Consider the following 26,089-nt stretch of genomic DNA (forward strand, 5'->3'; position numbering starts at 1 on the left):
TAAAAATTCATAGACACACACACACACAAAAAGATGTCTATTTAACCAAAGGAGTCTTATGTAAAATTTCTACTCGAAACATTTTAGACCGAAAGACCATAAAAAATGAGCAGATTATTTAAGAGATTTCAATTGTATAGGTCACCAACCCTATAAGAACCACTAAATTCAATAATTGTATATGCCTTGTGGATTACCTTGTATAAAAGCATGAAGCAACATTCAAGCCCAACTTTGCATTAGGATCAAATGAAAATCTGCCATAATGTGAAAGGTCATACAAAAGTTTGGAAACTTCATTGATATCCATAACATTTACACACAGTAAACGTCTACCAACCCTAAACCAGAAGCAAATGCTACTTACATGACATCATTAGTATGAGAAGGAATGTGGATTTATATACTAGTATAATGTTGCCATCACCTAAGAAACGACAGAGCCAATAGGTAAGTGTGACTGACTAGTGACATACTACAATGATTTCAAACTTTAAGTGTATAACAAACCCTCACCCTTCTCAGTATTGATAGTAAGCTTTAAGTGTATAACAGAACCATCATCCATATAATCTTCTTCTTCAATGGTGACAGAATCTGCTCCTTCAAAATTATATGAAGGACTTGCAATTCTGGTGTAGATTGATTTGAGCATTTCTCTCACAAACTTTCTTCGCATTAGTCCGTACATGGGTCATGTAAGCTCGAATCGTTTCCAAACCATACTGCTCAATTAGCTCTTTAATAAGAGTAATTCCTCTCTGGTTTGCAGCCATTTGGGAACTATGGCTAGGCGTCGTGAGGTTTAAAGTTTTCAGATTTCCAGGTTTAACGATGGAATTGGGGCTGGGTTTGGATTAAATTCTAGGAGAGCGGGAAAGGGTTACGGCTCACCGAAAATCAGCCAAAACCGACGGACAAAATTTAATATCTGAAAATTCGGCCTTCCCAAGAGGCACTTGTAAGATCCAAATCCAGGGTTTCTACATTGTGACTGTCACTTGGATCAAGTGAAGGAGTCAAAAATAGGAACTATGGTTTGAAACACCTAGCACCCAATCTCCTCTTGGACTGTGAATTGCCAGGGAACAACACTGAGGCTTCAAACACCAGCACTAAAGCTATCTGAACATGACTATGAGACACTAGACAACACCCTCTTACAGAGAAGAAGGCAGCAGCCACACAATTGCATGATGAAAATTCAAATTAATTAGTTCATCTATTAATGGGATATAAATAGGCTTTAATCAGCCTAAATGAAATATCGTTTCTCACTGGAATGGAACTAACTAAATTAAAAACTAACAAAACTAAACAAAAAATCACTTCAAAACCCTACACTTAAATTGACCTAACTAATCCTACTTAAGTCATGTGACTTCTAAGTGGTGACATGACCTTCAAAAAAAATTAAACTAATTAAGAAACCTATTTTTGTACCCGGCTTGTGTACCATGTTATAGGCCCAATAAGTTGGCCAATTACAATGTAAACCTTGGAACGAAGGCCCAACCCATACACATGTCAACCCTAGTTGATTCCAAGAAGAAAAAAAATACCCCTTTAAGGTGGCTGAATCACCTAGCTACAATGTATCGAAAGGTTAGATAACCTAGGTGCCATTTACCCCATAGCAGATACTCTAGTTTACCAAACTCTAGCTGTTGTGATTGATACTCTAGCTTTTGGCATTAATCAATAACAAATTATAACAGTCCTAACAAACGATCTTCAACTACTTTGATCACCAAGAGCCTTGATAATATGACTTCAAGACTTAATCTAGGTGATGTTAGGCTGTCAGCATCAATTGGTGACCAGTTTAGACTTAATTTAATCCCCACCCCCCACCCCCAATCACAGCAACGAATGCTTAATTAAATGCAGTAAAAAATTTTTAAAAAATAAAATAAATAAGAGAAGCAGAATAAATAAATAAACCTTGAGAATTCCTCATTTCAAGTTCAGATTCGATTGTAAGCAATCCAAATTTCTACTTCAAAACCTCCAAATCCCTAAAACTACCCTCCCTTTATCTTGTTTTCCTTTTCCCGAAATGTTAGTTCACCAAAACCTTACAAGAGCCCAAATTCACCAAGAGAATTCATTCAAATCTCAACTTAAACCCATGGAATCAATGACCCTCTCATAAACATTGGGTTTCTTCAGCCTCATACAGGCCATGGAGATGGTTTGCCACATATATCTTGGCAAATAAGGTCCAGATCTCTTTGCATTTGTCCTGTGTGTTTGGCCAGCAGGGGCTGTGTCGAAGGTCACAAGGCTTTCAAAGCGGGGAGAGTGCTTGCTAGAAGGTGTGCGCCTCAGGGAAGATGCCAGAGAACAGTTATAGTAGTTTTCATCTTAGTTACTTCCAGAGGAGAAACACTGTTCACATGCATGCGAGTGCTCGGGTTTATTTTACATCAAAGATAACCATCTTAAGTCTGGCTTGGTCAAATTATCTTTTTTTCCTCTACTAACATATTTACACATTTGTTTTCCTAATCTCTGTTTATTTCAGTTATAACACCAATGCTGCAACCCCAGGTGACTACCCAACTTCTCATCTTCTCGGTTCACTCTGCCGCACCTCACTCCGTCTGCAAACCCACAACCCTACCGAACCCCTTCCCGCCCATGTATTGAGATTGTCTGCTACAAGAAAAGAGGAAGGGAAAAAGAGGGAACAGACAAGCCGGTATCAGCATTCTAGCCTCTGTTTTTCTGCAAACGTTCCCAATCCATTACCAGCATCATCCATGAAAACTTGAATTCTAATATGGGGCAAGGCAAGTAATTGAGGTCATTACAGGTATGAATGACGAAAGAAAAGAAGAAAAAGGCAAAACCTGTTTTAGAGAAAAAGGGAAAGTGATTTTCCCACAATGAAGAGGAGATCTAACGATGCTTTTGGTGACATCTCTCCACTTCTTGCATACACAAGCACAGGCAACAACGCTTTTTCTGACAGCCACCGATCCTCGCTCGCCTTGACTCGCTGGATGATATCTCCAAGAAGCTCAGGAAGCATTTTGGACCAGCAATCCTCATCTGGAACCACTTCGGTTCCTTCCTTAGCTTCACAATCGCCATCTTCGAGCTGTTGCGATTGTTCACCCGATTTGATCCCTTCAGCTTTTAGGGTTTTGAGATCCTCGGAGGAACTCCTGAGACCCTTCCGATGACGAAAAACCCTCCTTAGAGACATTAATTTGCCTACCTTCTTCTCGTCTTGGGAGATGATCCATGGTTAGATCGAAGGAGAAAGAGAAGGAATTCTAGAGAAGCACAGGCCGAGAGACCTGCGGCAAGACAAGACCGAGTAACGATGGCATCGAGCTCGAAACTAAAGATCTGATAATTCTCGCACCCAGAATAGTCAAGGAAAGGGGTTTGGGTGGAGGCCCCTAATGTTTCTCCGTCATAAACTCAAGCTTGAGAAGCAGGAACCCTAAAATCAAAGAACTGTTCTAACCGTTTCTTGCACCAACAACTTCTTCAACCTCCTGGCTCCTGCTTCTTCTTCTTCTCCAGATGCATCAGAGTCGAAATAACGAAATGAGGGTTGGGCGGTTCGAGATTGGATTTTGTGTTTTTCAAAATATTTTGAAAATCTAAACTCAAACCGCTGGTTTTTGAATTCGTATATACGTGTATTATGTATGTTGTGTTTTTAAAAAGTATTAACTAATTGGTATGTAATACCAATACTTTACTTATACATTCACTCGAACCGCCCAACTCGGACCGCTGGGTCGTTCGTTGAACCGAACCGTCAGCAAAAAACAAAGAAAAAAATGTGGGTTTTGAATATTTTAATGGAAGGATGAATCCAGCCGTCCGATCTAATCGGACGGCTGGCTCCACCTTGGAGCGCATTAATGACGCTCCACTGAAGCAAAATTGTTCACTACCACCGCTTCATCCACTTCTCTTTTCCTTTCAGAGGATGCACTTGTGAATGAGTTTTCTAAGAAGCTAGCTATAACGATTAGACATCCTGAAACTATCACAATTTCGGCTGAAAAATTAGAGGCTTTAAAGGAGGCAGCTAAGTACTCCGTTTTTGGGTGGGTTCCTGATGGAATATCAGTAAATATCCCTGAACTCAAGTTCATAGCAAAAAGAGTTTGGCAGAAAGAGGGTGTTACTGTCTCGGATTATCATCTGGTTGAGGGTGCGCCTGACAAATTTATCCTTCAATTTCCCACGGCCAAGGATATGCATTGCCTGCTGTTTGCACAACCATGGAACTATAAGGGCCATCTAATGTTCTTGCAACCATGGAATCTCTCGGTATCTCCACTCACTCTTCCCTTCAAAGCAGGTATTTTCTGGTTTCAGACTGTGGATTTACACTGGATGTTTTTTTTGATAAAGAGGTGTTATATCTTCTCTTTTTCAAGCTTGGACACATTTTGGACATGGATAATCCCCCTTCTCGTCCATCTTCTTCTTCAACCTTCACTCTGGCTGAAAGATTCATCATGCCTCTTCACAAGGATCTACCTATGGTGGTGAATCTGGATCTTCCTAACACTCCAACAATCATTGTTACTCTTGGCTATGAGTTCAGGCCAGTTAATATGTGCTTGGTTTGCCACCGTATTGGCCATTGTCAGAATGATTGCCCTTACTTGCAGATTCCCTCTATTGCCAGATCAGTTGCCAAAAAACCTGCAGACATGTTCAGCAAACTCAGAATTCTGATTTCACCTCAGAGACAGGGTCTTCTCAAAACTGTTGTGAAAACATATGAGGAGTATCTTGTTAAATCTTTTAGAGCAGAGGCACTGAATCCTGCAGCTATTATGCCATTGAGAAGGGAAGTGGAGCTTGTTCGCAGTTTCTTATATTTGGCATTTATTTACAATCTCACCATTCCTTGGCATCGTGAGGATTGTAGAGCCTCACCGTTTAGCCTGATCATTCCTATCAAATCAGACAATGCTAGCGAGTTTCATCTCCCTGTGTTTGAAGATGTGCGATTCACAGTACAGTCTCTGTCTCCATCACACACACCCTCTTCTTCGGAGAATAGTCGGGACACATCCCCTGGAGAAGCTGCTAATCCTATGCTTGCTTCTTATGAAGCCCCTCTTCCCTATCATACAGCTTCATCTATTTCTGCAATCATGCTTCATTCGCATCCCACTTATCAGAATTTGTTCCAGATTGTATCTCAGGGCAGGAACATGGCTGATGCTATGAGCACGAAAGCAATAATATCTCACCCACCTGCAAATTTGAAAGGGAAAGGAGTTATGGTTGAATCTACAATTGTGGCAACATTAGGTCCTCCAGTCAAGCGCAAATACTTAGACCAGCTCTTGATAGGGGAAGAACATTCTGAAACTAAAGGTTCCACACCCTGGAAGAAATACTGTGTTTCTGACTATGCAACAAACTTCTCTGAGGCTCTGATGACTGGCCGAATACAGTCATCCCATCCAACATGAAGCAACTAAAGTATAAATTGTCGGGGTTTGGGTCAACCTACGACAAGAACTGAGATTCATACTCTGCTATCTCTTCATCGACCCAACATTTTGTTTTTATGTGAAGTTAAAACTACTCGTCTTCAACCCCAACTCCAACTCCTATGTAAAATATGGGGTTTTCATCAGGTCTTTGTAGCTCCACCACTAGGTTGATCCGGTGGTTTGTTGTTGTTTTGTGATAATCAGGTGTTTGTAGATATGTTGTGGTACTCGCATTGGTGTTTTCATGTCAATGTAGTATATCAAGGAAAAAGCTGGGTTCAGTCTTTTGTTTATATGAGTGCTCAATCTCATCTTCACCAACAACAATGGCACACTTTGAATCAATTGGGGACCTTTATAGACCAACCCTGGATTTTGTGTGGAGATTGGAATGCTTACCTAACTTTATCACATCGGAAAGGGGGTCGACCAGTCACCTCGGCAGAAATACAACATTTCCATTCATTCCCCACAGACTCAGCATTGTCAACGCTGCCGAGTACAGGCCCACCTCACACTTGGTCTAATCTACAAAAGAGAACTTCCCGAATTGAATGCACTCTTGATAGATATGTCTGCAATTCGACTTGGCTATATCAGTTCGCGTCTGCAACTGTACACCATTTCAAAGTGGTGTGCTCTAATCATTTGGCTCTTCTTTTGCTTACTGAATCTCACTTGGGGCTTGCTACACGTCCTTTTAGATTTGAGAGCTTCTGGATTGAGGAAGAATTATATCACTATGTGGTTTCAGCAGCTTGGTCCTTCTTAGTGAAGGGTTCTCCCTCGCATAAGTTACATGAAAAGCTGAATTCTTTAAGGTTTACCTTAAGCCACTGGAATAAGACTTCTGTACAAAATTTAGAGCGATCAGAAAAAACAACGCGGGACTCTCTTATGCTTCACTTTGAAATACAGATTGACCAATGCTCAGATGAGTGGTATCAGGAAGAAAGTAGGCTCTTGGCACTTCTGCGACGACTTACCAAACAATTGCATGACAAATGGCACCAAAAATCTCGAATTCAGTGGCTCACCCAGGCTGACAAGAATACCAAAATTTTCCATCTCTCAACTTTAAAGAGAAGAGCTAGAAACATGATCCGAGTTTTGCACTTTGAAGGATTCCTCTTGACAGATCAAGCATTGATAGCCAACGCATTCCAGAGCCATTTTAAATCGATTTATTCGACCACTAATCCACATCAACCAGATGGCTACTTCTCAATTGTCAAAGATAGATTATCTCCAACACTTCAAGCTCAACTAAATGCTCCATTTATTGAGAAGGAAATTCATGATGCAGTTTTCTCTTCAAATGGTTCGAAATCACCGGGCCCAGATGGATTTCCAGGCCTTCTCTATCAACACTCTTGGAATGAAGTTAAATAGGATGTCATACAACTGGTAAGAGCTTTCACAACCACTGGCACCTTCACAAAGCCAATCAATAAAACTTTTATTGCTCTTATTCCTAAAGTGGACACCCCTTCATCTGTTGGTGATTTTCGACCAATTAGTCTATGCAATATGTCCTACAAAATCATCTCAAAGCTGTTAGTCAACAGACTAAGAGTGATACTGCCTCATCTCATTTCTTTCCAACAAAATGGATTTGTGAAAGGAAGACATATTCAGGACAATGTATTGATAGCGCATGAACTTCTTCATAAAGTCCATCTTCATCGTAGACAAAAGAAAGGTTTGATGGCTGTGAAATTGGACATGAGTAAGGCTTATGATAGACTTGAATGGTCGTTTGTCTGGAAAACCTTATTTGCTTATGGCTTCCCGCTGCAATGGATTGATTGGATCATGTTCTGTATTACCACTCCTGAGTTTTCACTATTGCTCAATGGCTCGCCAGTTCCTTACTTTACACCTTCTAGGGGCATACGTCAAGGTGATCCATTGTCTTCATACATTTTTGTTCTGTGTGCTGAAGTTTTGTCCTCACATATGAATTTAGAATTGAACACTAGAAGGTTAAAAGGTATTCAACTTTCAAGATGGGGTGAAAGAATTTCCCATTTGGCTTTTGCTGATGATTTGATACTATTTGGTCAAGCCACTACCAGTGAAGCTAACAGATTCTATGCTCTCCTTCAAGAATATTGCTCTTACTCAGGCTAGTAGCTCAATTTACAAAAGTCTTGAGCACATTATAGCCCAAGTACTTCATTCTCAATGAGAAGGGAACTCTCTTCCCAGTTCCATCTAACTCCCACATGGGAATTGGATGTGTATTTGGGGATACCTCTAATACCAGGGAAAATGAAGAAGAAACATTGCTTGACTCTTTTACATAGGGTTAATACCAGATTACAAGGATGGAAGTCACAGCTACTTTCACTAGGCAGGTAAAACAGTTTTTATCCAGTCAACAATCAATACCATGCTTTCTTATTTTATGTCATGTTTCAAGATGCTAGCTACGGTTTTAAATGATTTAGAAAAATGCACTAGGTAGTTCTACTGGGCTTCATGTTCCAAACAACACATACATACAGTAGATTGGTCAGTGATTAGTAGACCCAAAAAAGATGGAGGCCTTAATGTTAAGAACCTCTATGCTTTAAACCTCGCTCTTCTGTCTCGGAAGGCATGGGAACTTTTGAACCCTTCCTCAATTTTGTGGGGAAGATTGATGAAGCACAAATATTTCAAGAACTATTCTTTTCTTGAAGCCTCTGGTTCGACTTCTGCTTCATGGTCATGGAAATCTTTATTTCAGGCAAGAGAATTGCTTTACCAGGGGTTGTTTAAACAAGTAAGGGATGGGAATACCATTAATCCATGGACGGATCCTTGGATTCCTAATGCTAATCTTGATAAAAGTTGTTTTCCATTCGCTACTTATGCTCCCTCTAAGGTTTCAGCCTTCATTATCTCTTCAACTAAGACTTGGAATATGCAACTCATCAATCAATGGTGGCCGCCGGATATTGCATGCAAAATCAGTCAAATCACTCTTTCCTCTTATGAGGTTGAGGATCGCTATGTGTGGTGATATACAACTTCCGGACTATTCATTGTTAAGTCAGCTTACAAGTCGTATCGGCAGTTGACTACTGCTCAAGGTACCATCCTTCCAGTATTTAATTGGAATCTCCTATGGCGACTCCCTTTACAACCAAGAGTACTCCATTTCACCTGGAAGGCGATACATCAAAAGTTACCTACAGCAGACGTACTACTACAACGAGGATGTTTAGTGTCAGAGGTATGCTTGTTATATGGCATAAATGCTAGTTCAGCTCAACATATTTTTACTCAATGCTCCTACACCAATACTTTATGGCACCAACTTGCACTTCTTGTACTTGTACAACAACTGCCACTGGATAGACAGTTACAGAAGCTCCTCCAACAATTTTATCATTCGCCTTCGAATCAGTTGGAAATTCTCAAACTGCTAATAGCTCTCTGGGAGCTTTGGAAAATATACACATCTGTCATAGGCACGGGTACTCCTCCATCAATCACTCAAGCGATCTCGATTATTTGAGGGAGATGGATAACCACGCTCCAGCATACCCCTCATTTGAAGGTCTCCAGACAGAACACAAATGCATCTATTAAATGGGAATCACCTTCCAGTGACTTTGTGAAATTTAATGTCGATGGCTCCTCCTTTGCAGCACGTAATGTAGCAGGCTATGGTGGGGTAGTAAGGAATTCACTAGGTAAATTTCTCTTTGCCTTTGGACAGGGTTGTGGCCAACAAGATTCACTTACAGCAGAAGCTTTAGCAGTCAAACGAGCATTACAATGGAGTTCTCAACTTTCATTCCATCGATTACAGATAGAAAGTGATAACCAGGCATTGATAAACATGATCAAAGGTACTACGACAATTCCTTGGAAGCTCTTTCACATCATCAATGATATTAAACTGTTGGCTACCTCCTTCTCATCCATCAAGTTTAATCACATCCTCAGAGAGGCTAATCTGGTGGCTGATTCCTTAGCTAAGGAAGCCGCACTATCCCAAGCTACTTTTGTACACTTTGCTCCTCCTTCAACTCTTTACTGGTTTCTCCTTTTAGATTCCATAGGTTGTACTGTCCCTCGGGGCTTTTCTCTCCTCTAATAAACTATGCTTTATACCAAAAAAAAAAAAAAAAAAAAAGTACTACATTTACGTTTGTCCCACTTTTTTTTTTTTTTTTTTGGTAAAATGTCCCACTTAAAATGAACCAAGAACCTTATTGTCTATGTGGCATAAATTATGTCTAGCCAACAATTTAACAATTTTTTAAAATAAATTTTAATATAAACTGACCAAAATATCTTTAATGTGTTAAATTAATATAGTAACTTTGTTCCTCTTTTTTTTTTTTGGTAGAATGCTTTGTTCCTCCTTTACCCAATGTTAAATTAGGCTGATATGAAAAAAAAATAGAGGTATTTATCAACAAAAGAAAAAAAAAATAAAGGTTCATTAATAATTTAGGCTAAAGTGTAGTTGAATGGACGTGTGAATAGGTTAGCTAAACGGCTCTAAATATTTATCGTCCGATTTGTTAAACTAAATTTGAATCGTCTAATAAAATTCCTATTTTCCCTCCTATTATTTATATGTTAGTTAAGTTTAACTTAATATCACCGCGTGTCAATTCTCGTTGGCGGTAACATCTCTTTCTTCTTCTTCTATTCCTTCTCTATTGGCTTCACTAAAAATCCTTTCACCTGTGTTCATCAAGCAAGGAGTTCATCATTGAAAATCCAATGATTCAAGTAGTTTTTTTTGTTGTCGTCTCAAAGAAGTGAAAAAGAAACCTCATTTCATGTGCACCTCTTTTTTCTCTCATCTCACTTACCCTAGATGTTTCTCACAACAATGATTGTTGTTGTTGCTGCACAATCTTGTTCGTCTCTTCAGCCGGATGAACCTGCAAGAATGAGCTCGACCGTGGAGGTCGAGTTTTCACCTCTAATGATCTAGTTAGGAATCCGACTAAGGAAGACAAGAAAGTAATGAACAATAGGAATACAAATAGTGATAGTTCTATTCAGCGTACCTTCCTCTTGTGATCCCTTACCTATATATAGGTTTTCTAAGTATAAGTTTGTCTTGAACTACAACATGACTTGGACTGTAATACGAATTTCAGTGATTGAGCCTTACCCAGCTATGAGTTATTGAGTTCCAGTTGAATACTTGGTCTTTGGTTATCAATCTACTAGGATTTATCATATTATCCTGCCTTTACGCTTGTATAACCGACCTTGACTTGGTCTGTTCAACCTGGGTGTATTCGAACTGGTTCGACCTGGTTCTATTCGACCTTAGCCCATCCGAACTAGTTTAGGCTATTTTATTTATTCTATATCATAAGCCCCCTAGTCTTTGAAGTCCGAACTTCCTATTGCTCGGATTTTGAAGACTTTATGATCGAATATGCTTTACGAAGCTTGATCTTCCGACCATTAGGACTTGAGTCTTTTATGCTTGGAAAATCTGATATTTATTTTGCTGACGTCATTGGAGATGATGCTGCGCCGTAAGAACTAGAAACGACGGTGCACGTTTTCTGAGGAGGTTACTTTACCGATGCGTGGCCATACATTTATGGCACTTCATTATGATTTTTCGAATTTTAAAAACGCTTGAATTCCAACCGTTTTTGTCTCTTTATCTTAACCTCTAGATTAGAATCTTTTAGAGGATATAAGATATTAGTTCTTTTTGGATCGTTAGATGGGGGTGTTTTTGGAAGGCGTTAGATCAAGATCTTTTTTAGAAGTCCTGTAGTCTTCCTATTTTATCCCTTAGATTAGGATATTTTGAGAAGTATAGAAACCCATCTTCTTCTCTTTTCTTTCATTTCTGCTGCCTGCTATTTCTGTTTGTGAAAGAGGCGAACAGTGACACTAGGAAGAACTTTTCCTCCCGTCTTTGTTGAAGCTCTCCTTGTTGATCTCTTGTCACCAGTAAGTTCATTTTTTCCTCCCGATCATTTTTATCTGCTTCTTTTTTTTTTTTTCATGCTATATTCTGAGTTCATTTTGCATTTTTCTTTTTCTTGGCTATGCTCGTTTTTTCTTCTGTTTCTGTAATGGTGTCTTTAGTTCTTTTCTTCGAACATGGGTCGTAAGTCCATAGCTTCTAAACCCCCTAGGTCCTCTACTAGTCAGCCCTCTTCTGATAGTGGGGGTAGTAGGGTTCCTTCTTCTGGGTATAGTGATACCTCTGTGAATTCGATCTTGTCTCCTAGAGCTCGTCCAAACTTTTTTAGTTATGCTGAGTTAACTTCCTTAAGTATTCGTAATTGGTTTGGTACGAACAGGAGACGGTGGCTAAGGAGCCTTTCTCCATCAGCTTTAGCTCTTGAGAGAAGTCGTCCTAGGACTTCTGAACATATAGATTTCGACCCTAGTACTTCGGGTCCCAGTTTTTATCCTTCCGAGCTGACTGAAGACGATTTAGGGGTTATTCGAGCTCGGTACGCTATTCCTAATAGCTTTGTACTTAGAATCCCATCTCTTAATGAACGGGCTCACCGACCTTCGCCTAGTGAGTTTGCAGTGTACGAAGATGCCTTTGTGAGTGGCTTTAGACTTCCCATGCACTCTATCTTTTCAGATACTCTGAATCGTTTTGGGATGTGCCCGGGGATGTTAGCACCCAATAGCTGGTGTAATATTATCTGCTTTTGGGGTTTCTATAAACAAGATGAGGTCAGTGTGGTGCCGACCTTGAATTTGTTTCTTTAGTTTTTTCTGTACAAAAACCAAGAACAGAGTCGTTGGTTTTATCTTCCAAATGAACTGCTCTTCACTCTGGTTGGGAGGGAAATTTTGTAGGGAAAGGTACTCTTCCCACCAATACCAAGGGTTGGAGGTCTAGGTATTTCTTTGTTTGTCCTCCTTCTCCCCCTAGTTTCCTGACCTTGTGTACCCCAAAAGCCTAGGGAGGATTCAAATGCCATTCCTCCTCTTGCTCATTCCGAACAGGAAGCTCGGGATCGTATTCGAATGATCCCTACCGAAGATCGGAACTTATTTGCTGTTAATGGATATTGTCCGGAATATCCGAATATCCTCCATCACTGGGGGTTCTTGACTGGTAAGATGTGTTTTTTCTTTTGTTTATCCTGTTTCTTCATCACTTTATTATTTCCCAAGTTATCTTACTCGGAAAAATGATGCAGTGGTGCTCGGTGACGAAGATTTTGAAGATGCTGCATCTACTATGCTGCAAGTGAAGGAACAAGATCGACCAAGCCGGACAAAGCACCGCTGGTACTGCCTCCTCTTCAAAGGGGAAAGTTTCTCGCATTAGGAAGGAAATCCTTCCGACCTCCCTCCCCGAACATCAAAGAAGGTGGCTAGCTCGAGTGTTGGCTTGGAGAAAGCTTCATATTCTGAACCTCATCCTTCTTTCGGTGAGGATGTTTCTTTTGATGACACCCCAGATTCAGAAGAGAGGGTCCCTAGACCGACCAATGTTCTCCGACCAGGCTGGTCGCTGGATGCTAGCTCGTCGGTGTTTAGGGGCGAACCTCAATCTATGTCCCGTGTTGCCAATGATTGGTTGAGGGGAGCCATCCTTCCATCCGACATGACCTATCTTCAAGGATTTGGTCATTTGCAAGCCCACTGTATTATTGTGAGGTATGTATTTGTTTTCTTCTTTTTGGAAATATATTTCCTTTGTTTTATTTATAAAACTTTTTAATCCTTTATTTGCAGGATGGCTGGTGCCTTGATCCAATCTCTGGGTCAGAGTATTGATTCTGCTAGATAGGATTATTTTTCTCTTCAAGAGACCGAACAACGCAACAAAGAATTAGAGACTGAACTATCAGCTCTAAAATCTAGTAACACTTCTTTGGTTGCTCGGGAGGCCGAACTACTGGGCGAGTTAGCTGCAGTGAGAGGGAATAACGAAGCCTTGATGCTCACCAAGTCATCTCTTGAAACTTGTTTTGAAGAAGCAGAAGGATCCTTGGTCGGTAAGGATGCAAAGATTTACAGTCTGCAAGCCAAGTTAGAGAGCTCGGACCACCAGGTTGCGAAGTTGATGAAGGCGGTTGAGGAGAAAGCTCCTTGTGTTTTCGAAGATATTCCCAACGAGCTTCGCTTTGAGGTTATAAAGAGATGGGTCAAGACAACCAGTTGTAGGAAGTTCATGGCTAAGCTAGCTGCGCCAGGATATATCTATGCTCGGCATCATGCTTATCAAGGTATTATTGGAGCTTTCAAGGATTTGGACCTGGAGAGATTCCAAGATTTGATCGATCTTGGTATCTATGACGAAATTCCTCGTCCTTGCTGTTGTACTGATCGACCAAGATTTCCCAAGCCTCAAGGGGTTGAAGTGGCCGGATTTCTGGATTCTAACTGGGATCCATTGCCAGAGGCTGGAAGTTCGGACACCTCCCCTTCAAAGAGCAAGTCAAACCTGAAAAAATCCAGAGAGTAAATCCTAGCTTAGTTTGTTGTAACCCCTGTTTGTTGAGACTTGGTGATTTTTCTTTTTTGAGACCTTGTTCTCTTAAGGTCTTTTTGATATGTATGTATGACCTTTTTAGTCTTTATTTATTTATGCAAGACATTTGATGCATGTTTGTCCTCTTTTTTTTGCTCTTGAGACTTTGAGTTTTTCAAGGTTCTTTGGTTACCTTGAGTTTCGGTTTTGAATCATTCCTTACCGACCAAAGTAGGTCGTCCTTATTCGACCATAGTTTGTCGGTTCTTGATGCCTAAGAAATTTTAGGTCTTTTAGTGCCTAAAGGACTTAGGTCTTTTGAATTATTCCTTACGGACCATAGTAGGTCGTCCTTCTCCGACCATAGTTTGTCGGTTCTTGATGCCTAAGAAATTTTAGGTCTTTTAGTGCCTAAGGGACTTATTGCTGCCTAAGAAATTTAGGTCTTTTAGTGCCCAAGGAATTTAGGTCTTTTAGTGCCTAAGGAACTTAGGTCTTTTGGTGCCTAAGAAATTTAGGTCTTTTTGTGCCTAAGAAATTTAGGTCTTTTTGTGCCTAAGGAACTTAGGTCTTTTAGTGCCTAAGGAAAAAAAAAAAAAAAAAAAAACTCTAAAAATTATTATTCATGAAATAGGACCTCTTAAAATTTTAGAGGTGGAAAACAAGTAATGTTTGAGACTTGACATCAAACTAAAATTATCACGCGAAAAAATTTATGACGACTTGATACTATTCTATTGATTGTATTTCCTTAAGTTATTCGAGTTCCAGGTTCGAGGTATGAGCTGCTCGGTTTTTGGATCTCGAAGCTTGTATGCTCCCGGTGCGACCTGTTGTACTGCTATGTATGGTCCTTCCCAGTTTGGAGCTAACTTTCCTTGATTTGTCGGGTCGAAGGAGACGATTTTTCGGAGGACTAGATCTCCAGGGAGTATTGTCGTGGTTTAACCTTCGCATTGTAATATGTTGCAATGCGTCTTTGATATTCTTCCAAACGATACTGTGCTTTATCCCTGATTTCTTCAATGAAAACTATGTTTGCCCTCATTCCTTCAATGTTTGCTTCTTCATTGAATTCTTCTTCCTTGATAGATCCGACCTTAACTTCCACGGGAATCCGAGCTTCAACTCCATAAGCTAGTCGGAATGGGGATTCACCGGTGGTCGTTCTGGCAGTTGTTCGGTAAGACCATAGAACTTTAGGTAGTTCTTCTACCCATCTGCCTTTGGATTGATCCAATCTTTTCTTCAATCCTTCGAGCATTTATCTATTGGTAACTTCTACTTGACCATTACTCTGTGGATATGCTACAGAAGACCAATGATGCTCTATACCGTGCTCTTTACAAAATCGTTCGAACTCAAAATTTTTGAACTATTTTCCGTGGTCGGTGACGATGATTTTTGGGATACCATACCGATACATGATATTATGTGTGACAAACTTTTTCATCTGGTCGGTATTGATGGATGCCAATGCTTCGGCCTCAACCCATTTAGTAAAGTAATCTACCGCCACCACCAGGCATTCTCTGCTTCCTGTAGCCTTTGGTAGTTTTCCTACAAGATCTATCCCCCATCTAGCGAAAGGAATTGGAGAGAGGGTTGATGTTAAGGGCATTGCAGGAGCGTGAGGTATGTTGGCATGTGCCTGGCATTTGTCACATTTTCGAACATATGTTTTTGAATCTTCTTGTAGTGTGGGCCAATAGTACCCTTGCCTTATTACCTTGTCTGCTAGTGCTCTAGCTCCTATATGACTTCCACAAGTTCCTTCATGAATTTCTTTTAAGATGATAGCTGCCTCTGGAACCTCTACGCATCGTAATAACGGTCGGGTCAGAGACTTTTTGTATAACTTGTCATTTCTGACTGTGTATCTGGCTGCTCTTTGTTTTACAGTTCTAGTTTCTTTTGGATCTTCTGGTAGTAAGTCATTTTCCAGATAATTGACTATGGGAGTCATCCAACCCTGCTCGGTCTGTACGTGCATCTGGTCGGTCAGACTTATGCTCGGAAATTGGAGCTCTTCCATATACACGACTGGTTCTGCATCCGTATCGTCCGTAGCTAATCAGGATAGAGCATCTGCTTGCTCATTTTCTGCTCTAGGGACTTGTTTGATTTGGATGTCTTTAAAGTATGGTATGTACTGGTCGACCATGGTCAAATACCTAGTCATCCTCTTTTCTTTTGCTTCATATAGCCCGTTTACTTGATTCACAATTAGTTGTGAGTTGCTTTTGACTTCTATGTTCTGGATATCAAGGGCTTTTGCTATGCGAAGACCTGCGATTAATGCTTCGTATTCTGCCTCATTATTCGAGGCTCTGAATTTGAAGCGTAGTGCATACCGTATTTGGAATCCTCCTGGGCTAATCAGGAGTAATCCTGCTCCACTTCCTTGTGCGTTACTAGATCCGTCTACCGAAAGTATCCATCTTTTGATGCTTTCGGAGGTAGCTTCTTCTTCTTGCTTATGCTCTGGTTCTGAAGTTTCGAGGATGAAATCAGCAAGGACCTGAGCTTTAATAGCTGGTCGTGGTCGAAACTCAATTTGATGTTCGCTTAACTCAATTGCCCATGATACCAGTCTTCCGGCCAAATCTGGTCGGTGCAGTATTTTCTTTAGAGGAAAGTTTGTCAATACCGCGATAGGATGTGACTGAAAATATGGTCTTAGTTTTCTGGCTGCTATGACCAGGGCCAAAGCTTGCTTGTCTACCTCTGGATATCTTGTTTTAGCATCAACGAGTACATGGCTCACGTAGTAGACATGGCTTTGTTGTTTTCTTCTTCTTGCACTAGAACTGCACTAACAGCCAGGGGCGAAGTTGCCAGGTAGATGATCAGTTCCTTTCCTATGGTCGGTCGTACGAGCAAAGGTGGAGTAGTCAATTTTTCTTTCAAATGCTCGAACGCTTGTTGACACTCTTCGCTCCATTCTGATATTCCTTTCTTGGAGATGTTTTTTATAGCCTGGAAGAAAGGAAAACATCTCTCTCCTGATCGGGCAATAAACTCTGTTTAAGGCTGCAACCCGACCAGTGAGACTTTGTATCTCCTTGATGCTTTTTGGTGGTTTCATCTCTTGTATGGCTTTAATCTTCTCTGGATTAGCTTCTATTCCTCTTTGGGATACCATAAATCCCAAAAAATTTCCTGAAGATACTCCAAAAACGCATTTTTCTAGGTTGAGCTTCATTTTGTATGTTTGGAGTACCTCAAATACTTCTGCTAGGTCTTTGAGGTGGTCGGATTGAGATGTACTCTTTACCAGCATGTCATCGACGTACACCTCCATATTTTTGCCTATCTGTTGCTTGAATATTTTGTTGACTGCTCGTTGGTAGGTTGCCCCTGCATTTTTTAGACCGAAAGGCATTACTTTGTAATAGTAACTATCCCTGTCAGTCATGAATGATGTATGCTTTTGGTCAGCTGGATTCATTAAGATTTGGTTGTATCCTGAGTAAGCATCCATGAAACTTAGCATCTCATGACCGACCGTTGCATCAATGAGCAGATCTATTCTTGGCAAAGGATAGCAATCCTTTGGACAGGCTTTGTTAAGGTCGGTATAGTCTGTGCACATTCTCCATTTTCTGGTTGCCTTTTATACCATTACCACATTGGCTAGCCAAGTTGGGTGATCAATGGGTTTAATAAATTCGGATTGCTTTAGCTTCTAAACCTTTGTTCGGATGGCCTCATGTTTCTCCAAAGAAAAATTTCTTCTCTTTTGGATGATTGGAATCGCTTGAGGATCGATGTTTAGCCTGTGCTTGGCCACTTTTCTATCTATTCCGAGCATATCTTCTGCCGACCAGGCGAAGATGTCCGAATTTTCTTGTAAAAATCTGGTTAGCTTGGCCTTGAATCCTGCTTGTTTTTCTGCTCCAATCATTGTTCCTTGATCTTCTCGTTTTGTGTTTAGAAGAATTCTTTCTAATTCTTCTACAGGTTCTGCCCTTTGCATTGTTTCTTCATCCTGATCATCTCTAATCTCGACCGACATGGTCGAACTTGTTTTTGCTCTTTTTCTCATGTAATTGGACTAGCTTTGTCGGCTCCCTTTCTGATCGGATGAACACTCCCCTACTCCCTTTTTGGTTGGGAATTTCATCTTCATGTGTAAAGATGATACTACTGCTTCTAGAGCAACAAGGGTTGGTCGTCCCAAGATTACATTATAGGCAGATAAGTCTCGGACGACCATAAAATTTGACTGAATGAGTCTATCTCTAGGGTATTTGCCGATTCGGAGGTCTAATCTGACAGTTCCGTCTGCTCGAGTTGATGAGCCCTGTGAAACCATATAGGTGTGTGCCACATGGGATGAGCATACTTTCGTCGAGCTGCAATTTTCTGAAGGCTTCTAGCGATAGGATATCTGCGGAAGATCCTGTGTCGACTAGAACCCTGTGGACCTCCGTCCTTGCTAGGATGACTTTGATGACTAGGGCATCATCATGAGGAGTATTTACTCCTTCCATGTCTTTGGCTTCTCGAGTTCGGCGTTCCCTATGTAACATGCTTTTCTTTTAGCTTGTCGGGCTGATTCTTTTGTTGGACCACCGAACACCGTAAATATTGGTGGTCGGTTTCGATTTCCTCCTTCCTTTGCTCGGGTCTTATTTTGGTGTCTTTCTCTGCTCGGAGATCTCAATCTTTTCTTATTTCCTTCTGCTTGCTTTTGACTTGGCTGGGTAGGATGGAAGTATTTTGTGAGCTGCCCTTGAGATATTATCCTATCAATTTCTGCTTTTAGTTGTCGGCAGTCATCCGTCCAGTGACTGTGATCTTTATGAAACTCGCAATATTTGCTTTTATCCCTTTCTTCTGGTCGGGAATATAGTTTACTGGGCCACTTGAGAATCCTTGATCTTTAATTTGCATTAGGATTTCCGATCTCCTCATAGCTGGTGCCCCTACTTGGTCAGGTTGACCATCCCTGGTCGGGTCTATGGTGGGTCTCCTGACTAGTTGGTGTTTTTCTTTGTGTGCTCTTGCCTCAGTGGTTGGATGCTCCTTCTTTCGAGATTCAATTGTTTCTAATATCTTTGCTTGTTTGTGGCATCGTTCCCTGAGATCATCGTACGTTTTAGGCATATCCATCAAGAGTCTCTCGAGCAGGCCCTCATGGCTGAGTCCTTGGTATAAGGCGTGGAAAGCTATCTTCTCGTCCAGATTTTCGATCTGCATGGTCAGCTTATTGAATCTTGCAAGGAAGTCTCGAATGGATTCCATTCGTCCTTGTTTTATAGAGAACAAGGTATCCTCCCTCATTTTGGTTCCTACTCCACTTTGAAATCATTGTAGGAAAGTCCGACCTAGATGGTTGAAACTTTTGATAGAGCCGTTTGGAAGTGTCAAATACCAATCTAACGCTGCCCCAACTAGTGAAGTAGGAAAACTTCGGCACATGGCTGCTTCACTATGTCTAAAAGTAGACATAATGGACTTATAATGTGTGATGTGATGCTTTGGGCATCACGATCCGTCGAAAGCGGTAAAAGTGGGGCACTTGAAGCCTTTTGGCATCTCTGCTTTTGAGATGCTTTGGATGAACGGATCCTCTTTTAAGACGGCATATAGCTCATCTTTGCCAGGATTCTTCAACTTTTTGACCGTCTCATCCAATTCGGCGATTCGCTTGTTCATATCTTCGTCTCGCTTGTCTGGACCATTGTGACTTTTTGTCTTTTGTCTTTTGGATTGGATCCAAACTGCTTCCTTGATCTCCAACATCGTTGATTGGAGGATTTTCTTCTGGAATAACTCCTTTCGAAGCTCGGGATTTTTCTATCTTCTTCCCCTTCTCTTTTTGCAACTCTTTTTGGGATGGTCGAGCTTCTTGGTCGAGCACGAATGGTCGGTCATGTTTGCTTCCCTCCGGAATTTTTTTTTTTTCCTGAGAATCTGCTTCAGGAGCGATTATATGACGCATGGCCATCCTGACCAACTCGCTTAGGGATGAGAATTCTTTTCTGAGCTCAGTTTGCTCCTTTTGAATTTCGTCAATTTGATGCATTGTCGCGAATTGATTTGTTGGAGGGTCTGAAAGAATCGGAGGATCTTGCTGAATTTGGGGCTCGGGAATTTTGTTAATTCCTTGTGGAGTTTCGCCCTGATCAACCTCCTTTTCTTCGTCAGATCCGTCTCCTGTCAATAATCCCGATCTAGTTCTCATAATGGCTTTTTGATCAGAAGTTCCCACAAATGGCGCCAATTGTTGCTGCACAATCCTATTCGTCTCTTCAGCCGGATGAACCTGCAAGAATGAGCTCGACCATGGAGGTCGAGTTGTCACCTCCGACAATCTAGTTAGGAATCCGACTAAGGAAGACAAGAAAGTAATGAAAAATAAGAATACGAATAGTGATAGTTCTATTCAGCATACCTTCCTCTTGTGATCCCTTAGCTATATATAGGTTTTCTAAGTATGAGTTCGTCTCGAACTACAACATGACTTGGACTGTAATACGAATTTCAGTGATTTAGTCTTACCCAACTATGAGTTATTGAGTCCCAGTTGAATACTTGGTCTTTGGTTATCAATCTACTAGGATTTATTATATTATCCTGCCTTTACGCTTATATAACCGACCATGACTTTGTCTGGTTCGACCTGGTTTTATTCGACCTTAGCCCATCCGAACTGGTTTGGGCTATTTTATTTATTCTATATCAGCTGCTCTCCTGCCTGGGATTCTCAACTATCTCTACTAAATTCTCTCCATTGTTGCGCATCCCATTCTTCTCAAGAGAATTATTTAGGTATTTCTCTGTTATCTTTTAGTCCCTCAAACCCTTTATAAGTCTCAAGGAGCTTCTTCGTAGTAATCATACTGGCATTGTACATAGCTGTGTTGACGACCTTATTAAATATAGGATCTTTGGCAAGATAACTAAAGACGGTCATCCCATGGGCCTTCTGAAATGGAGTTCCTCCTTCAAGAACTGCATCTTTTACATGGTACCTACAGAATCATAACAACCCAATTCAACCAATTCAACCAATTCAATGGGAAGGGCCATTTAAAGTCCAGCTGCTGTTCACTTTATTATGAGTAGAAGAAGAATCATAGTAAATACTAACCAATTTTCAATTAAGGCCTTTTCTTGTAACATGAATGCGAAGGGAGATAATGAAACTTCTTGTTGATTGCTTACTAGGAACTTGCTCACCGGTGCTAAGCCATACAATCTTGTGACTTGACCATTCTCTCCAGTGATTAGAGAACATGATAAGATGGAGAAACTCGAGAGAAGGCGAAGTATCCGATCGATCATGACAGAAGCATCTGGGTTTTGAGTGGGAAGATGAGAAGCAATCTGTAACGGGGAGAGGAAGTTACCTGCAGCCCCAACCTTGTCTATGATCTCTAGTAGATCAAGCTCAATTGCAGCTCTTAATGCCATGGGCAGGACCGAAAGAATTTGCAATTTTCATTGCAAATAAGCAATCTTCCTCTTCAGTAGAGTTCTTGGCTGGGGATTCTGAACTGGTCATATTGCTTTTGTCACTCACAGGGAAGAGTTCAAGCTTTGTTGTAAGCTCAATTGGTCTGCTGGTTTTATTCCATGTAATAGTTGGATAAGTTTCACCGCTGAGATATGAACATGAACAAGACTAGAGTTGATCTTTATTCATGTGAAGATGACATCGATTTCTGTTTTGTATAAGACCTTTATCCTTTTGTTTCCTTTGGGAGTCGCAATTAATTTGACTATTGAAAGTTTGAAAATAAGAAAAATGATATCAAAATCATTTAATTCACCTAGACTTGGTGAAGAAATGTCCAAGAGCCACCAAATTAAACCTTTCATGGATGAGTTCGACTGACACCGCTTCGTCTCAAGTCTCAACTTTATGTTTTGGTTTCTTCTCACATTAGACATTAATTTCTTAATTTTCTTTCTTGATATGATACTAGTGGAAGAAAAAAATATAATAACAATTCAAACGAATCATGTTTCTAATTTTGATAATGTTAGTCAGATAAGAACCCACAAGTAATATATTGTACTAATAGGACATAACATTAGTTTGTGGTCTACTTAAGAGATCTACAAATAAAAAACTCTTAATTTAATTAATGCTATATTTAAATTTTAAATAGCTTTAAATAAATTAAGTATCCTTTTAATTTTGTAAGTAACAATCAAGTATATATATTCCTTCTTTTTTGGTAAATAAGAATATCATCTCAACATCCTACTCACTCTCATGTATGCTTTTCACAAATCTCACATTCCTAAATCAATAATCAAGCATGCTTTCAAATAAATTGTAGATACTAAAAATATATTTCCAAAATGCTTTCCTTAATAGGAATAATTAGTAATAGATGGTGAACTTTTGGCATCAAAGGATTGAACATTACTCAATATGGGGAGTGGTCTATTGAAATGGAATTCGACTTCTAGATTGGTGTTCAAGGATGTTCTGTGATGAAATGAAAATCTTGAAAATCTTACAAAAACCACCTCCAGAATTAGAGGAATTTCTTCAAGTTGATATGTTAATTGGGCCAATTTAATTAGTTTTTTTCCTTGTTTTGTTTTTTGTTGGACCCGTGTGACCACCCAACTTAGACAATTCTATCCTTTTTTGTTGTAACAATTAAAAATCACTCTTGCAAATCACGGGTCTTGTGATCTAGATGTTGTTGGCTCAATGAATTTATGATTTGGACCAAAAGAAGCAACAAATGGCTTTTAGCTTAAGGGAAAGAAAAAAGAAAAAAAATGAAAAAAAAAAAAGAGAGGACAGAAATGTCCATACCAACCAACTGTTCCTTATTTAATTATTCCATATGAGAAGTCCAAGAAATCATTCCTATTCCTTTTAACTAAGACAATTTATTCTACCCAAAAAAAAAAAAAAAAGACAATCTAAAAGCCTACATCTGCATAATAGATGAAATCTAGAGCAACGGAGGTGGTGGGTTAAGTTGATCCAGCAGAAGGGCAGGTACAACCGCATCTGTTACCACGACAGTAAGGGTCTAGGCATTTCGAAGGATCACAAATCTGAAGCACATCAACCTCGGTTGCCTTTGTCACTCCTTCATCTCCATGCACATCTGCGAAAAGACTTGGTACTTGAGGTGCATGTACATTTGATAACAAACCTACTTGCAAAGCAATACATGCATCTTATTAATTCATTATTTGCTAAGCAAAATTATGAAATATAGAGTTCTATGTGTGAGAAAGAGCATGTGAAAGAGTGGTCTAAGACCTGATTTGGCCGGTGGGCAAGTACAACCGCATCTATTACCACGACAATAAGGGTCTAGGCATCTCGAAGGATCACAAATCTGAAGCACATCAACCTCGGGTGCCTTTGTCACTCCTTCATCTCCATGCACATCTGAGAAAAGACTTGGTACTTGAGGTGCGTGTACATTTGATAACAAACGTACTTGCAAAACAATGCATGCATCTTATTAATTCATTATTTGCTAAGCAAATTATGAAATATAGAGTCCTGTGTGTGAGAAAGAGCATGTGAAAGAGTGGTCTAAAACCTGATTTGGTGGGTGGGCAAGTACAACCGCATCTATTACCACGACGGTAAGGGTCTAGGCATCTTGAAGGATCACAAATCTGAAGCACATCAACCTTGGGTGCCTTTGTCACTCCTTCATCTCCATGCACATCAGGTCTGAGACTTGATTTGGCGGGTGGGCAAGTACAACCGCATTTATTACCACGACAATAAGGGTCTAGGCATTTCGAAGGATCACAAATCTGAAGCACATCAACCTTAGGTGCCTTTGTCACTCCTTCATCTCCATGCACATCTGAGAATAGACTTGGTACTTGAGTTGCATGTACATTTGATAATAAACCTACTCGCAAAAAAGATGTATATGTCCTACTAATTCATTATTTGCAAAGCAAAATTATGAAATATAGAGTTTTGTGTGTGCCAAAGAGCATGCAAAAGAGTGGTTTGAAACCTGATCCGGCAGGAGGACAGGAACAACCGCATTTGTTACCACGACAGCTAGGGTCTAGACATCTTAGAGGATCACAAATCCTTAGCACATCAGCCTTGAGCACCTTTGTAACTCCTCCATCTCCGTGTGCATCTGAGAATGGATTTGGTACTCGAGTTGCATGTACATTTGATAACAAACCTACTTGCAAAAGAAAATATGTAGTCATATTAATTCATTATTTCCCAAGCAAAATTATGAAATATAGAATTTTGTGTGTGGGAATGAACATGTGAAAGAGTGGCTTGAGACCTGAAGTAGTAAGCAAGAAAACAAGTAAAATCGTCAGTTTGACAGATCCTCTCTCCATTGCTTTGAGTTAATTTTGCGAGTGTAAAGACCTGCAATTAATTTCTTTTGGGTTATTTGGTGCACGATTAAGAGAGGGGCCAGGTTATATTTATAGGTAGGGTAATTTGTTTATTATTCATTTTTTTAGGCTCGATTTATTATCATGAAATCTGCATTTTTTTTTTGGGGAAAATCATGAAATTCATCTACCAGAAAAGGAAAATCTTGAGATCCACTTAAGTTGCTTAAATCAAGTAGGGTAAAGTGGTTAGACCAAAAAAAAAAAAAGTAGGGTAAAGTGGTGAGCATGAAAAGGCTTACACATTAAGTAAGAAAGATTTCTATTCATGTTTATAACTGATAAATTTAAGGGTGTCAATAAAATTCTGTTGATCCGGACACAACTGGCCCCGAGCCCGGTTGGATCTCAACTTAGTTTTTTCAACCAAAAGGTGTGCTTGGGTTACTAAATAATCAACTCTGACAGAGTCAGGTCAGGTTTGGATTTAGCCCTCAGGCTAACCCAGCCCAACCCAAGCTAACCCTATGTTGATTTAATTCAATTAAAATTATATTTAAATTTTAAAATTATATTCCTTTTTTTTTGGTAAGTTATAGTTATCGCTTTTTTTTTTTTTGGGTAAATAACAGTCTAAGTATTCTACTAACTTTAAATATCTAAATATATTTTTACAAATCTCACATTCCTAAATTAATAAGCATGTATGCTTTCCTTAATAGAAGTAATCAATGCTAAATACTCAAAACATCTTTTTAAAATGCTTTCCTTAATAAGAGCAATCAATGGCTAATACTAAATATATATTTCCTTAACTAAACAATCAATGATAAATACCAGAAATATATTTCCTTGGAGTCCGTAGCAATGGGGGCAACTCGAGTTGCTAAGATTGGTCCAACATGTTTAGGCTTTTAAGGTGGTGATCTTTGGCCATCCAGCCTCTTGCAATTCATCTAGTTAGATTTGTATAGATTTACAAACTCTTATTTAAGTAAAATAATTAATTTTTATTAATTGAGAAAATTAATGCTCTGTTATAAATAATATTTATTATAGATGTCCATTACCCCAAAGAGATTGTACTTCCAATTAAAGATCTCAACTACCTCAGGATGCAATATTGGTGAAAATCACAAGCATCTCATTACACAATATTGGCAGTCAATATTTTCATTCTATACACCTTCTATCTTGGGTGGCAATCTATCCTTCCATATCATGATTATCTTATTGTGTGTGAGAATCATATATTATATTTCTTTGTAGACTTTGATAGAAGAGCTGAACTGATCTTGTCTTTGTTCTTTGTGTTCTATATTTTCTCTTTATTTTATAACATATTCTCTTTAATTTTCCTTTTTGTGGGCTTTTAAAACCATGTTGGATGAAAAAGTTTTATCCACCATTAAGTCTAATATAATTTGTTAGTTTGATAATTAAATCTTAATTTAATATCTATAGGTTGGTCTGATAACGAAGCCTCATCATCATCCTTTTTGTAAACAACTCTCTATTACTCAAGGAGCCACCAAGGAAAGTTATATCGCCGAAATATAGTTGAATTTCGGTTCATGGTGAAGTACCGAAATCGAGACTTAAACTCGATCTGCGAGATATTGCTGAAAAATTGGCAATATCTTGCCATTTCTCGCTGAATTTTCACGATATATCGACAAAATTAATATAGATATTTTGCCGATTTCTTCAATTTTTAGGTGATTTCTCTTGCGATTCTACAACAAAATCTTTAGGATCAATGGACAATCTTACCAATTCTGTCCCAATGATTAAAGACTCTAATGGAGTAAATGAAGATGCCCTCCATGTTGTCCTTTTA

General features: G+C 39.6%; 1 protein-coding gene across 1 annotated transcript in view; it reads right to left on the minus strand.

The window, feature by feature from the left end:
* LOC149016017 (caffeic acid 3-O-methyltransferase-like) overlaps positions 1 to 26,089 on the minus strand; it is a 95,557-nt gene that overhangs the window by 39,421 nt on the left and 30,047 nt on the right. The window contains 1 exon segment of the mRNA XM_089156651.1: positions 21,029 to 21,287. Within this exon segment, the coding sequence (XP_089012777.1) occupies positions 21,029 to 21,287 (259 nt within the window).

The sequence above is a fragment of the Hakea prostrata genome, chromosome 5 (genome assembly GCF_041222555.1).
Source record: "Hakea prostrata isolate BN-2017 chromosome 5, UWA_Hpros_2, whole genome shotgun sequence".
Taxonomy (NCBI): Eukaryota; Viridiplantae; Streptophyta; class Magnoliopsida; order Proteales; family Proteaceae; genus Hakea; species Hakea prostrata.